This window comes from Alternaria atra (genome assembly GCF_907166805.1).
Source record: "Alternaria atra isolate CS162 genome assembly, contig: 21, whole genome shotgun sequence".
Lineage (NCBI taxonomy): Eukaryota > Fungi > Ascomycota > Dothideomycetes > Pleosporales > Pleosporaceae > Alternaria > Alternaria atra.
Window position 1 is genome coordinate 6080564 of NW_025091319.1, and position 14520 is coordinate 6095083.

Here is a 14520-nt window from a genome sequence, read left to right on the forward strand (position 1 = left end):
GCCTAGATGTAATTTTGGCAATGTGATTCGACGGAACATGCTGTTGTGTAAGCAAGGCTAGCCTTGGAGAAACCGGTGAAGTTCTTGTACCTGGTGACGCGTGTCAGTGAAGACAAGATGAACGAACACCAATAGCTGCTGAGGTATAAGATCGAAACAAGTCTTTTGATATCTTCTCACAGGTGAAACCTCAAGAACAATAAGAAATTGCAGGTCTGGGAAAACGGGTATTTTACTTGTTGCTGACTCTAGGGCAAAGGAAAAGTCTATATGTAGCGTCCTTGGGGATCCAGCTTGTCCATGAACTCCATGGACTTTTCGTACATGGTGAAGACGATACCACCGCTGAGGATTAACCGACCCAATCTTGGAAGCGCTCCTGACCAGAAAGTGAGGAGTCCCTCGTCTCTGAAGATCTTGGCCACACAATCGAAGCTGTTCTTGTAGGCACTCCGTGCTTCTATCGACTGCATACGTGTCTTGACAGTGTCGATGGGCATCGTCGTGTAGACGGTTATTATGCCTGCCAGGCCTCCGAGCCCGAAGGTGCTGAAGGCGCCAAGCTTCTCGCCAGGTTTGACGTATGACTGTGCTAGTTGCTTGAGCGATGTGTAGCTCGAGAAGCGAACGGCTGAATTGGCGGCTTGACGTGCTGTCGTCGGAAGGAAGCCTTGGAAGAAGCCGCGGATACCCTTTTCTTGTGCGATTAATCTTGATCCGTGTAGGAAGCCTCGCATGCGTGGGTTTGCCGACTTGCGATCGTCGATACTATAGGGATGAGTCAGTGACAGCACATGTATACCTCGGCTTGCACCTACAGTTGCGTCTTGATACTCTCGAACGGGGTTACAGCCAGCAGCGACTCTGTAGCTCCTGCACCGAAACCAGCTATCACCGTCGCTGGACCTGAGACCTTGCCTTCAGCGTCCGCTAGCATGTTCCTGTACATGTCGAATGCGACGAATCCTACGTGACCTGTCAGACAGTCACATTTCCAAGCCGTTACTCTTCCACGTACTTATGCCGGCCTTGAGAGAATTTCCAATTATCAAGGTTGTGCATCCAGCGTACCACTGCTTGCCGAACGGCGGCCATGGCAGCTTCTTTCCGTCTGGTAATCTTCGGTTGAGTTGCGATCGTGTTTTTGCGACTATGCTTGAGTCAGGCTCGGCCTCGTTATGCAAGTAGATGTGGTTTGGTGCGTACACTCAGCAGGGTATGTGATTGCTGGCATAGAGTCAGTACTCGATTCATACTATGACTGAGAGCATGATTTACAAATTTCTACGGCACCTGCAGTTGCACCCGCTAGGATTGAGCGCATTGCGCTTGGCTTCTTCTTCTCTGTTGTTGCAGTCGCCATGGTGTTCTGATTCGAGCGTGTTCAGGTGGTGATAGGAATAGGGCTGCGCGCGCTGCAATGACGGAAAGTTTTGGCCTGTCTACGTCGCGTGCAGTAGTAACGATTCAGAGCAATGACGTAGTAGTGAAATTCCACTGGAACCCAGAATAGTACTTTTGAAGAACAATAGGAACCTCAATTGGGAGAAATTTCAACGCGCCAATATACACTTGGTTTCCCAAAGTTGACAAGATATTGAATCTTTGGAGCCGCCGAGGACGGAGGTGAGCAATCGGGCCCGCATTTCGGCGCCAAGCATCCCGCCTGACATCAGCCCGCTTAAGCTTGGGCCATCGAAAAGTACGCTTTCGAGAGCCATCTATCGCATCGCCATCTTGTGCAGTAACTTGTCATCACCCAGCGCTGTAAATATATATACGGTTCTAATTCACGATGATGTCCCTACGAAACCTCGCCCGCAGCGCCCCGCGGTCTGCTGCTCGTTTCTCCACCAAAGCCATCCGCCCGCAATCGTCACTGCGACAGGCTTTCCAGCCAGCGGCATGGGCTGCCCCAATTCCCCGCCTCACAGCATCTTTCCACGTATCGGCGGCCAGGAGGGACGACAGCGGTGGTATGCATTGAGTGTACACCAAGTACGAGAACGTAGCTAATGTCAGTCAGTCAACGAGGAACTTGTCGCAAAGCTTCAGAGCGAGATCTCCATGGAGGAGGGCATGAAGGAGGACGAAGACCTCTCTGCGAACATCAAGGAGTACCTTGAGAACAGCCCTTTTGAGGTACATACATACATCTCTTGGACTGCTGGCCCAATGCTTACAACCACTAGATTGAAGACAAGGCCGGCAACCAGGAAGTTGTCCTAACCCGCACATACAACGACGAGAAGATCCGGATCACCTTCACTACCGCCGACCTCAACAACAACCAGCCCGGCGAGGAGCTTTCCGAGGACAATGCCATGTACGACGATGCCGACATGGACGTACAGTCTGGCGGCGCCAACACCAAGGGTGCCATCAACCAGGGCAGAACACAAGACGGAAACATTCGCGTAGCACCCGAGGACCGCATTGCGCCTGCCGACCGTGAGGAACTCGAGGACGACTACGAGAATGACGGCGAACAGCAAGGCTTCCCTGCTCATGCCAGCATTCGCATCGAGCGTCCCGGCAAGGGTGCTCTCGCCATTGAGGCTACCGCCCAGGACGGCGACTTCCTTATCGAGGACCTCTACTACTTCCCTTCCGCCGATCTAGCCGATCCCGCCACCGCCGAGAAGGACTGGTCAAGACGCGCTCTCTACACTGTATGTGAATATGCTGCATGTAAATCGTAACAAGACTGACTCCTAGCAGGGCCCTCCCTTCAACAACCTAGATGAGGACCTCCAGATTCTCCTCGAGAAGTACCTTGAGGAGCGTGGCATCAACACCCGTCTTGCCCTGTTCATCCCCGACTACATTGACCACAAGGAGCAGAAGGAGTACATCAAGTGGCTCAACAACATCAAGAACTTCGTCGCATAAGTCCGAACCAGATTGAGCGGCAATGAAAACGTATGAAACCCGGTTCAGACATTACATACCGACGCTTTTCTGGGGCTTTCATAACACTTTCAAAAGCCCTCTTGTATAATCTTGTAACGCATCTCAACTTTTAAGCGATTTGCAGGCGTTAGCAGGAGTGTAAAATAGTTGGTGAGATTGTTCTTCGTATACCGTTCTCCGTCACATGCAACATCATCTTGCATGCAGTCTACAGAACGCGAGACGAATAAACAGAGTACTAGGTGCTTCAAGTTGACTATCTCGAACGGTCTTTCTTGGTACTCACGAGGTCAGCCACGTAGTTGCACTCTACGAGAACCACGACACAGATATCATCAAAATACCAAACAGACGCATAACGCGCCTTTCCACTCCAACGTCGTTAGACGTATTTTTTCTCGTGCTCTCGCCCATCTTACATTGTTCTTCGTATTGCTCGATCCTAAATTACCCTGTCGGGACAACAAAGACCGGATTGTGGCGCGGCGTTTGTTGTCGTGGAACGACAACAAAGCCGATCTTCTTCATCTGTGCCCACCCACAACGTGATTGTTTACTGAATGGAATCTTGTAAAGAAGTTTGTTCGTCGTTCACTGCTGCAGTTGCAGATGTACTCAAGGATGCGTTTCGAAACAACATTTCCTTGCCTCAATGACTGCTGCACCCGCTGACTGAACTATCACCCCTAGAGCTCGAGGCTACTGCTGTCTAGACTAAAGCTAATTAAGGTTTCCGCACCTTCAATCAAGTATAGATTCACGTCAACTAGCGCGTTCAAGTACGTCGTAGCTGGCAAAAGAGCAGGACCTTACGATATCTGAACAGAAAACATGACGCGCAACATCATACCGCGCAGCGTCAGTACTGACGCAGATCGGATTCCCATACCAAATCTCCCACCACCATATACCTTTACAGGCGTAAAACATAAGCAACTAAGGTACGTTAGGCATGCAAGAGAGCAGAACCATCAACCAGGTTCTCTGCACAGTAACCGTTTCCACCAAATCTATTATGGACCTTCACACAAAATGAACCCAAACTCATATCTTACCAGAGCGAACACCTCCGACTTCACCGCCACCAGCACAATCCTAGTAGGCCCCGATCTCACAGCCTTCCAAATCCATACCAGCCTCTTCACATCAACATCCTCCTACTTCCGCGCCGCGCTCAACGGCCCCTTTGAAGAATCAGCAACCAACAGTGTAACACTCGACGACGTCCCCGTCGAGCACTTTCAGCTCCTCGTCTCCTGGCTCTACAACTCCATCCTACCCACACCCTTCAAAGACCGAAAACCAGCATACTACACCCTCCTCCACACCTACGCCCTAGCCGACCGACTAGGTTTCGAGGGCGCGAGAAACGCCGTCGTAGACGTAATAAGTGACCTAGCCGATGAAACGAATAGCGTACTGACACCCTCTGACACACGGATTCTATACGAAGATATCCGCGACTCGTCGCCTCTCCGCACCCTCGTTCTAGACCTCTTTGCCTTTAAGAAAACAGATCGACTGCTTGAGTCGCATGGGGATTGGTGGCATGCGGAGTTTCTCCGTGATTTGACGGTTCATTTGAAGAGGCCGTGTGGACAGGCAATGCAGAGACATAGATTGCGTATGTGGTGTCCGGTTTCCTGGCATACGACACGTGCATGTGATTATTGTGGGTTTGCTCTACCGCCAAGGGTTGGGGCGGTGGCTTGTGAAGATTGCTGTGTTGCGTTTTGTACGCGGTGCGTTGAGGGGGGTGTTGCAATGGCTGGGTGGGAAAGTAGGAGGGGGAGATTCGAGGTTTTGGAAGAAGAAGGTAGGACAAGTGGGGAGGAGAAGATGGTTAACAGGGTGAAGAAGTGGGAACCTTGTAAACCTTGGAGAGGGGCAAGATGTGCGCTCTATCATGAGCATGCTGAGACGGAGAGGTGTGGGGATATCTTTCTAGGGAGGTGAGGGGTTGAGAGATTGCGATTGCGATGCAGGCGTTCTTGAGTTGCTATAGCGTAGAACCGCACTTTAACGACCAAGTCGTTCCATTGACCATCGTTCGTTTTGCGACCCCCGTCACTCGTATTCATTCTATAACCATGCAGTCTCTATAAGATCCTTGATAAGTCCGAGTTCTGACCATTGCTGAATGTTCACCTTTAACTGTCCTTGGGAGTATCTTCCCAAACAGCATGCTAAAATGTGTCGAAGGATGAACTTTTTTTGACGCTCAAGAAGTCTTCGCCATAGCACCTGGAATATTCCCAGCATCATTTCGCAAGCAATCGCCATCCTGATAACACCGCAAAAGACCTCAATGAGAACCCAGAACACCATTGAACCTCCGATATCACTGCACAAACCTACTTGCCGCTTTGCGCGTTACTAAGCCGAGTTGACCGGCGCCTGGATGTCTCCCCTGTACTCCTGATGTAGCTGCCCGTCTGTAAAGACTTCATCGTAGGCGAGGACTTGATCGATGCGGTCGTTGGCTTCTTCGCACCTTTTTTGACTTTCTGTGCGACGCCTCGGGTTGTGGGTTTCCACTTCGGTTCGTCAACATCGTCTTGCTCAAACATCTCATCAATGGGCTTCTTTGTAGTCGTCTTCACATCCCATTCAGATATATCCGAAGGGCAGTCTGACAGTTCTGAAGGCGACTTCGTATTCTTCTCAGGCGTTTGGCCTTGGTTCGACAACTTGTCAACCTTCTGGACATGATCTGCGATGACACACAGGCGATAACACTCTTCCAGCGTCAAGTTTACTCTGTTCGCTCTATGCATGGAATTAGCGAGGGTCTCGAGATTTTCTGCATGCGTTGTAATATGGTACGTACTTGCTTGAGATCAAGGCATCCTCGACCTTGCCGATGAGACGCTCTCTGTCAGCATGACCACGAAACAGCTCATCACGTCGCACTGTGACGAGAACATCTCTGCTCTTAACATCTAATGCGAATGTGAAACTGCTGGCGTCATCTTCCTGGACCACAGGTTCTCCGCTATAAGTCTTCTGTCCTACAGCGCCTCCGTCTACGTCATCGTCGCTCAAGCACATCGGAGGGAGGGGCGTGGGAGCTCGGGCAGCAGGATCATAACAGTCGAACTCACGATAAACTAGGTCGGTTAGTCGCGGAGGCAGTTGCGTTGCAGTTGGATATCACACTTACCTCCATTGTCATCGGTGAAGCCTTCCGAATCCCACTTATACGTCCCATCGTAGAACTTACGTGAGCGCTCAGTGATTGCAACATCTACGGGTAAAGGAGCAGAGTAAGTTGTGAGTCCGACCATGTTGCTTTGCTGATGTTTTGTGGGCATGGGCGGGGTGGTTCCGGAGTAGAGCACTGAATGATGGTCGCGTATCGGGAAAGAGTTACCTTGCGTAGTCGATGCAAACACAAGGAGACGATAATCATCAATAGTTTTGTGTCAGAATTGGTATACGCGAGTGTGACGTGGATGCCTTAGGGGATAGGAGCGACTGAGAAAGAGGTAGCAGCTGCACTCACCGCTTCAGGTAAAACAAACGCAATGGTCCATTACTGAGGTAAGACAGCCTTACCTCCAGCTCTACTGAGATATTTTACAAAGGCTAGTAGAAAGACAACACCTGTTCGATCACTCCCGCCACTTGACCGACACGTTTTGCTGGTACATGGACGCGTACAAGTCACCGCTATCAAATCTGTCATCAAGCACAATTCCGGCCATAGGAGAAACAAAGACAAAAAGACTTCACTAAAGTAATGGTTCTATGTTCTTGAGAACAACTATACGCCGTGTGAGGATAACGCCTGCTGAAGTCATGCCTACACTAACGCCGTCCGACCTTGTATCCTGCCCAGCTATGATGGCTATGGCAGCGTCCCCTGTGGGTATCGTACAAATAACTAAACAGATACAGAAGAATCGAACATGAAACAAAAGGAACCATGCTGGAGTTCCGGATGCCAATGATGACTGAAGGAAATTCTCTGCGGCATTAGCCACTTGATCACTTTGGCGGACGAGGTAGTGAAGGCCGAATCGGCATCGTCCTTTGGTCAAGTCCTGTGTGCTACATAGCACTAGCCTGGCCGGCGTGAGTAGACAGGTTGGTCAAGGTCTTAGCCATAGACTCTCGAGCTGCCTTCTCCTGTTCCATTTGCGCACGATCAGCCTTAGTAACGCGAGGCTTGCGGACAGTTGAACCACCACGAGAGCCAGGACCTCCGCCGCGTCCTCTGCCGCGACCTGAGGCCTCTCCTCGCACAGTACCACCACGCCCACGTCCTCGTCCACGTCGAACAGTGCCGTCGGCCCTGCTTAATGTTAGCGTAACTCGATGTGAAGACATGATGGTCACGTACCTCTCTACAGTTGGCTTCTCCTCGGTGACGAGTGGGCCACTGTACACGAAAAACCCATCCTTTGCCATGAGTGCTTGCTGTTCCCAGGCCAGCTCAGTGTCGTCGATGAAGTCATCCTCTTTGTCATAATCTTCTTGCTTGCGCTTGCGTCGCTTCTTGCCTCCATTCTCCTTGGCCGAGGTCTCGTCGTCCATGCCACCCATCTCGACATTGCTCTCATTTTCTGATAAGTCGACAGATTGGTCGTCGTTCGAGCCACCACCTGCGGCTCGCTCAAGTGCGGTACCCGCAGCTGCAATCTGGCGCTGACGCTCCTTGCGAGCGGCAATGCGAGGATGCAGAGCAGCAAAACCGTACTTCTTCTCGACCTCTTGCGCGAAGTTGATGGTGACGTTTTCGCGTCCCTTGAGATCAAAAGTCAGGTATATGTTGGTGCCTTGTGTCTCGGATCCTCCATTGGCGTTTGCAACCGGGCCAAACGGCGTTCCTGACAAGAGGCCGCTTCCGGTAGGCAACGGGGGTGGGGCCTCTTTTTGACGAACAGCTTTGGTGGGTGGGGTAGGAGCATTTGACTGCGAGGGTGTACCAGAGTTTGTCGAATTCTCCTTTGCCATGGGAACGGATGTTGGCTTGTTGGGCTCGGTGTCGATGTCCATTGGAGTCGGTCCTGATGATGTAGCAGGGTACGGTTGGGCTTGAGTTTGAAGAGATGGCTGCGGTTGCTGTTGTTGAAGCTGAGGTGAGTAGTCTTGAGAAGGAAGGACCGAGGCTGGTCGCGTGGAGAAGGCGGCAGGTGACACGGGTGCCGATGTGATGGATGCCTGTTGCTGGAGCTTGGCAGGATGTGAGTAGAACGAGTTGCTGGCAGACGGCGGATCGATGAGACTCGTGATGGAAGGCGAGGCACTCGCTCGATGGTTGATCGGGGGTGAAACGGGCGGCGGAGGTGCGCTTGCTGGAGGTTGTGGCTTTGACTCGAAGGTGTCACCTCGGATGGGATCATATCGTTGGCCTGAACTAGATGGCCGCGGTGTTGAGGGGGTGACGCTGATGTGTGAAAGGTTTGGGTTGCTGTGAAGGGTTGGTTCAGGATTGCTCAAGACGCGAGCAGGTTGCGAGACAACAGGCGGCTGCTCGGATTGCAAGACAGGGACGGGTTCACTGGGTCCAGCCTGTGGTGTAGGCGATTGCTGCACAGGCGGTTTCTCGTCGACGACTTGTGCAACTGGCTGTGCCTGTGCCTCCAGCGATGCCTTTGTCCTCCTCTTGCGTTGGGCGGGCGCGACATTTGGGTCCTTGGGCTCCGACTTGCGTGGCTTTCGAGTCTTCTTCTCTGGCTCAGGTGCACTCGGATCTTTTGCTTTTGGTTTTGGACCTGGCTTCTTACGGGGAAGGCCGCTCGCAGTAAGACCGCGTGGAGCTGGCGATGCAGTTGCAGGGGTGGGTGTGCTAGTTCCAACACCAACACCACCTGCAGGAGTGCGGATGGTCGACGTCGGAGTGCCCTGCTCAGGCGAGTGCGGGGGCGAGCTTAGACTGCCCGGCGAAGATGCATCGTCTACGTCCATGGCGCCGACCACTAAATCGCTGCGATGCCTAGAAAGATAGCAGAAAGCTTCTAGCGCGTGTAGACGGCAAATTAAATAGACAATAGAAAATCCGATCTGAGCGGCGAAGGGGCGCAGGCAGATTCAAGCCCTGGTGCTGGCTGAGCGAGTTTGCAGACTCAACACCAGAAAAAGGGTGGATAGCAGACTACTGCAATGGCTTGCGAGAACACCAAAGTCGAGGTGCAGCCGAGAGCCGGACCGGGAGATGTCTAAAGAGCGTCTGATGCACGGCAAGGAACACCAAGTTTCGATCTCTAACGAGAGTTTGATGATAAGCGCCTCCGCAAGAGCTGTGTCGATGGAAAGGTAGTTGCAGCGTTAGAAAATTGTATAGGAAAGAGAGAGGACAATAGAGGAAGAGAAAGTGCGAAAGATGGCTTCAGACCTTCTCGGGGGGTTCAGGGCTTCAAGTAGGCATTCGAGCGATTTGGGACAGCAGCGGGCCAAAGCTTAGGTTACGACGAGCCCTAGAACAGAAAAACAGTTTACGCCAGAGCAGTGGACGAGTCCGGGGCGCTGCCCACTGTGAAAGAACCCTGGGTCTATGCCGGCTGCTGTGTTAGGTCTTGGGCGTATCAAACATGACATGTTGACGTTTCCACCAGCTTCTCCATCGTCGTATACTTTGCAATAACAGCCTCTTTGTAGCTACCTGGCGTGACGATACTGCGATGCCTGATTACTTTACGCTCTTGTCGTCACAAGCAAACGAGTGATCCATCTCTCCCATTGCACCACAAACATCCGACGTACAAAGAGGCGCATTAGCCGCTGCCTGACGTTGATTGCCGTGCATACATGCAAATGGTCACAAACTCAACATGCAGTCGTTGAGCATGTTATTTTATGCTGGTAATAGTGATGCGCCAACACTTGCAGCAGCTTATATCGCCCTTTATCATGAATTATCCTATAGATAGTTGTCTTGTGGTTCGCAGGTTGCATGTGGCCTAAGCGTGTTGGCGCTCCGATCTCTTACAGGGGTCTCTGATTGGGCCGCATTCCAGGAACGCTCCACAGGTGCACCAATCTGGCTTGGTTGGAGCTACCCGGTCACTTCATCATCTCATGTCAAGGTATCGAAGAATCATGCTTTTGTAACTTTGATAACAGCTCGAGGTATACAGAACCATCCACCATTCGTGAACAGCGTGCGGAAACTCATAGCCCAAATCCAGTCCTCTCTAACTAGCACAGAAAACAACTCCAAAAACACCGACACATCGTAAAACGCCGATCCAGAATGCGAGAAGGGTATGAATACAGCTGTTTAGGGCAGGTCATCACGCCTTGCTCTTCTTCTTCTTCTTCTTCTCGCCATCCTCATCGTCGGCCTTTCGCTTCTTCTCCTTCTTGGACTTCTTCTCCGAAGCCTCGTCGTCGCCCGACTTTTTGGACTTCTTCTTGTCCTTCTTCTCCTTGCGCACGGCCTGCTCAGTAGCAGCCGCGGTAACACCGTCGGCCATCTCAACATCCTCAGTAGCCGTCGCCGTGGGGTCCTCGACACCAATGTCGGCCAAGACCGAGTTCATGGCAGCTTGCATGACTGCGGCGTTCTTCGCAGGAGGAGCACCAGATGCGTAGAACTCAATGCGCTCGTCAACCTGGCGCTTAAGAGCCTCACCGAACTTCGATGTTGGTGTGTCGGAGAAGTTGTCAATCCTCGAGGCAATGGAGCACTTGTTGGCAAGGAAACGCGAGATCCTTCCCTTTGACTTTTGGCCAGTGCGACCAATGAACGAACTGTGGTAGATGAGACCGTACTTGGGGGTGTTTCCCTTGGTCTTGAGAGCTCGGAAAAGCGCCTTCTCTGCACCGAGAATCTGGACGGTACTGGCAGGGTATTTGGAGAGGTTGGTCAAAGAACCAGCCTTGGAGATAAGGCGCGCACCAACGGTGTCACCGATCAGAGCAGCCAGGTTAGGAGCGACCTGGTTCATGCGGCTTCCGAGGTAGTTGCTGAGCTGCTTGCGGTACGCAGCCAGGGAAGCGGTCCTCTTTGCGAAAGCCATGACGATCTCCATGTCTGCCGCAGAGAGATCGCGACCCATGGAGGTCCTCGCAGCGTTGATGATTGCTTGCGCAATGCTCTCATCGTCATCAACAACAGCAGCGAGCTCGTGGAGGTCCTCGTCGCTCAGGCGCGACTTGTCACCAATCTGCAAGACCACCTTGGCATATTGTTCATTGCTGTTGACAATTTTGGCGAGCTCGGGGAAGTGCCAGCCTGAAAGAATAACAAGTCAGCAGCTGTTATGAGTCTCCAAAGATGGAGGAAAATACCATAGTTCTCCCGTAGCCTCATGCAGAAGGTGTTCAGGTCCTTGTCGATCTGGTCGAGTGTCGCGATGGCCTGGATGATGTGGTTGTCCTGCTTCTGGACACTGGAATAGAAGTCAGCGTGTAGTTCACATGCATTTGGTGCGCAAAGCTTACCTGAACTTGACCTTGCCTCGAGAGTAGGCGTGGCCAAGACCGAGGATGGAGCGGTCAATGTCGCCTGGTTGAAGCTGCTTGATGAGCTTGCCGCTGTGCTGGCGGAGACCGCGAAGCAGGTCAGCGACGACTTCGGAGGTGACGCTGGTTTCGCATGCGAGGTTGGGGAAAGCAGACTTGATGCTACCCGCCAAGTTGCTCTCGCTTACTCCGAGCGTGATGGTCTTCTTCTTTCCAGCCTTGGGGAGGTTCGTCTCGAGCGTAGCTCTCAGGAAGTCAGACATGATGCCTTCCGAGACATCGTTGATCTCGGAGAGGGCATCTTGGGTACCCTGAAACGGCGCAAGACCAACGAGCTCGACGGTCTTTCCGAATTTGTCGAGGTCTTGTACAGCCTTCTGCACTTCTGCGAGACGGCTGCCAATGGTGTCGGGTTGTAGGACAACCTTGAAGACGGCATAGCCGACAGGGCTCTCGTGTAGTAGGTAGTCTACACTCATCGTGGCGTTAGTTGGTGGCGCGCAGATATTGCGGATTTCGGCGCGACGAGCTGAGTCGTTATTTGATGTGTGCGCTGGAAATTCCGCAGTCGGGATGGGATGTGAACGATCGCAAGTTCGTGGTGTGGAAAGCTTCGAACTTTTTCAGGGCCCGAGCTTCCGCGCTAAATAGGCCCGCTTAGAATTCAGTGCTTGAGAAGAGGGACGCGCCAGGCAACGCGGAAACAGCATCTTGCCCCGCCATACATCATTTGCTTGATTACTGCACTGTTCGATACCCGTATAGATTCTGTTCAGCATGTCGGCCGCACAACTTCTCAATCCCAAGGCCGAGTCGAGGGTACGCCGACTCTTCGCAGCGCAGAGGCACCGCTAACAATGTACAGAGGCGCGGGGAGGCTCTCCGTGTGAACATCTCGGCCGGTGAGGGCTTGCAACAGGTATGGAATACCTGAAGCAGAAGAGAGGGACCGTCTGACTTTGGTATTAGGTTCTCGCCTCAAATTTGGGACCCCGCGGTACACTGAAGATGTAAGGAACAACAAACAGTCTTTCGGACGAGAAGCTAATATAATACAGGCTCGTAGATGGCGCTGGAGGAGTACGACCACTCGAACAAAACATATGGCACGTTCTAACGAGCTCTCCAGATCAAGCTCACAAAAGATGGAAGCGTCCTGCTCAAGGAGATGGTATGTACCCGCACTACAACAGTATCTTCAAAGGCTAACCACATCCCAGCAAATTCAAAATCCCACTGCCGTATGTCCTACCACCTCTCCGTTTCTGATATGCGACTCAAACAACCCAGGTCATGATTGCACGAGCAGCAACAGCGCAGGACGAAATCACAGGCGATGGAACAACATCAGTGGTACTGTTGGTTGGAGAACTACTGAAGCAGGCCGATCGCTACATCGCCGAGGGCCTCCACCCCCGAGTGATCGCAGATGGTTACGATATTGCGAAGACGGAGTCGCTAAAGGTACAGACAACGGAAAGTTTGTTCAGTGAAGATTCGCTGACCATGTGTAGTTCCTTGACGAGTTCAAGCTCACCAAGGAAGTCGACCGCGAACTCCTCCTCTCTGTCGCGAGAACCTCGCTCTCGACCAAGATCAACAGCACGCTCGCCGAACAATTGACCCCCGACATTGTTGATGCCGTGCTCGCGATCTACCAGGCGCCCGCAAAGCCAGATCTGCACATGGTTGAAATCATGACCATGCAACATCGCACCGCCGCCGACACACAGCTCATCCGAGGACTTGCTCTAGATCACGGCGCAAGGCATCCAGACATGGCCAAGAGGGTTGAGAACGCATACATTCTGACTCTCAACGTCAGCTTAGAGTACGAAAAGTCCGAGATCAACTCTGGCTTCTACTACTCGAGCGCGGAACAAAGGGAGAAGCTTGTTGAGAGCGAGCGACGCTTCGTCGACGAGAAGCTGAGGAAGATTGTTGAGCTGAAGAAGGAAGTCTGCGGCGACGACCCTAAGAAGGGCTTCGTGATAATAAACCAGAAGGGTATCGACCCGCTCAGCTTGGATGTTCTTGTCAAGAACGGAATCTTCGCACTGAGGAGAGCGAAGAGGAGGAACATGGAGCGTCTCCAGCTCGTGTGCGGTGGCACATCACAAAACAGTGTAGACGATATGACACCAGACGTCCTCGGATACGCGGGTCTTGTTTACGAGCACCAGCTGGGCGAGGAGAAGTACACATTCATTGTAAGCGGGTCCAATAAGAATCAAGGGAACATACTCACAATAAACAGGAAGATGTCAAGGAGCCGAAGTCCGTCACTTTACTCATCAAGGGCCCAAACACACACACTATTGCTCAGATCAAGGACGCCGTTCGCGATGGCTTGAGGAGTGTGTACAACATGATCGTCGACGGAAGCGTCGTACCAGGTGGAGGTGCTTTCCAGGTCGCATGCGCGGCTCATCTCGAGAGCGAGCAATTCAAGAAGACAGTCAAGGGTAAAGCGAAGTGGGGTGTATCAGCCTTCGCTGACGCGCTGCTTGTCATTCCCAAGACACTGGCGGCAAATTCGGGTCATGACATCCAAGATTCATGTAAGCATTATTCTACTGCTTTTCGTCGCACTAAGCTTACCAAATAACAGTGGCTGCGCTACAGGACGAGCACGCTGAGGGCAATGTCGTCGGCCTGAACCTTGCAACTGGAGAAGCCATGGACCCTACTCAAGAAGGTGTCTACGATTCGTTCCGAGTACTGCGCAACTGCATAGCGTCCGCTACCGGTATCGCGTCGAACTTGCTGTTGTGTGACGAAATGCTGAAGGCACGACAGATGGTGAGTAAACACATTTCCTGTAAGACAACTAAAGCTAATCGATGACTAGGGACGACAACCTGGACCTGGCGGCGAGGAGCAATGATAGCGTCGCATTATATCTGAAAGACAAGACAGGCTACCGCAGCATCATTGCTTGAGCAACGTCCTACCCACACGGAAGTCCAAGACATGCAGTATAGCTGGATGAGAAGCAACAAGTCCTGCTTCGCGACGGTGTTGCATGCCGACTCTGTCTAAATAGATTAAAATAATACGACCACGATCACATGGCCACTCTGGTTCTGTTCAAAGTGATTGATACTTTCCTTGGTACTTTCACAGTACAACTTTAGGGTCAAATCTCATCATCCATCAAACACTCGTATATGTAGCTTCCGTGCATGAGCGAGG

At 52.1% G+C, this 14520-nt stretch overlaps 7 protein-coding genes across 7 annotated transcripts; 3 read left to right on the forward strand and 4 right to left on the reverse strand.

Annotated features, from left to right (window-relative positions):
• Positions 1-266: 266 nt before the first annotated feature.
• ALTATR162_LOCUS2460 (uncharacterized protein) lies at positions 267-1363 on the reverse strand (the record flags this gene model as incomplete). Its single annotated transcript, XM_043310066.1, has 5 exons — positions 267-768; positions 819-966; positions 1019-1150; positions 1207-1227; positions 1279-1363. The coding sequence occupies 5 exons, from the start codon at positions 1361-1363 to the stop codon at positions 267-269; spliced, it is 888 nt and encodes a 295-aa protein (XP_043166001.1).
• A 432-nt stretch (positions 1364-1795) lies between these two features.
• Positions 1796-2892, forward strand: ALTATR162_LOCUS2461 (uncharacterized protein; the record flags this gene model as incomplete). The annotated part of the gene is made up of 4 exons (XM_043310067.1): positions 1796-1976; positions 2027-2142; positions 2193-2672; positions 2722-2892. 4 exons carry the CDS (start codon positions 1796-1798, stop codon positions 2890-2892), a joined length of 948 nt encoding a protein of 315 aa, XP_043166002.1.
• Positions 2893-3744: 852 nt separating this feature from the next.
• Positions 3745-4580, forward strand: ALTATR162_LOCUS2462 (uncharacterized protein; the record flags this gene model as incomplete). The annotated part of the gene is made up of 3 exons (XM_043310068.1): positions 3745-3854; positions 3906-4488; positions 4533-4580. 3 exons carry the CDS (start codon positions 3745-3747, stop codon positions 4578-4580), a joined length of 741 nt encoding a protein of 246 aa, XP_043166003.1.
• Positions 4581-5267: 687 nt separating this feature from the next.
• ALTATR162_LOCUS2463 (uncharacterized protein) lies at positions 5268-6227 on the reverse strand (the record flags this gene model as incomplete). The annotated part of the gene is made up of 3 exons (XM_043310069.1): positions 5268-5682; positions 5744-6023; positions 6077-6227. The coding sequence occupies 3 exons, from the start codon at positions 6225-6227 to the stop codon at positions 5268-5270; spliced, it is 846 nt and encodes a 281-aa protein (XP_043166004.1).
• Positions 6228-6966: 739 nt separating this feature from the next.
• Positions 6967-8826, reverse strand: ALTATR162_LOCUS2464 (uncharacterized protein; the record flags this gene model as incomplete). Its single annotated transcript, XM_043310070.1, has 2 exons — positions 6967-7210; positions 7259-8826. The coding sequence occupies 2 exons, from the start codon at positions 8824-8826 to the stop codon at positions 6967-6969; spliced, it is 1812 nt and encodes a 603-aa protein (XP_043166005.1).
• A 1325-nt stretch (positions 8827-10151) lies between these two features.
• On the reverse strand, positions 10152-11804 carry ALTATR162_LOCUS2465 (uncharacterized protein; the record flags this gene model as incomplete). Its single annotated transcript, XM_043310071.1, has 3 exons — positions 10152-11095; positions 11152-11252; positions 11305-11804. The coding sequence occupies 3 exons, from the start codon at positions 11802-11804 to the stop codon at positions 10152-10154; spliced, it is 1545 nt and encodes a 514-aa protein (XP_043166006.1).
• A 298-nt stretch (positions 11805-12102) lies between these two features.
• ALTATR162_LOCUS2466 (uncharacterized protein) lies at positions 12103-14212 on the forward strand (the record flags this gene model as incomplete). Its single annotated transcript, XM_043310072.1, has 11 exons — positions 12103-12144; positions 12191-12244; positions 12295-12335; positions 12384-12405; positions 12455-12496; positions 12546-12566; positions 12616-12789; positions 12840-13535; positions 13583-13886; positions 13937-14127; positions 14177-14212. The coding sequence occupies 11 exons, from the start codon at positions 12103-12105 to the stop codon at positions 14210-14212; spliced, it is 1623 nt and encodes a 540-aa protein (XP_043166007.1).
• Between the last annotated feature and the right edge of the window lie 308 nt (positions 14213-14520).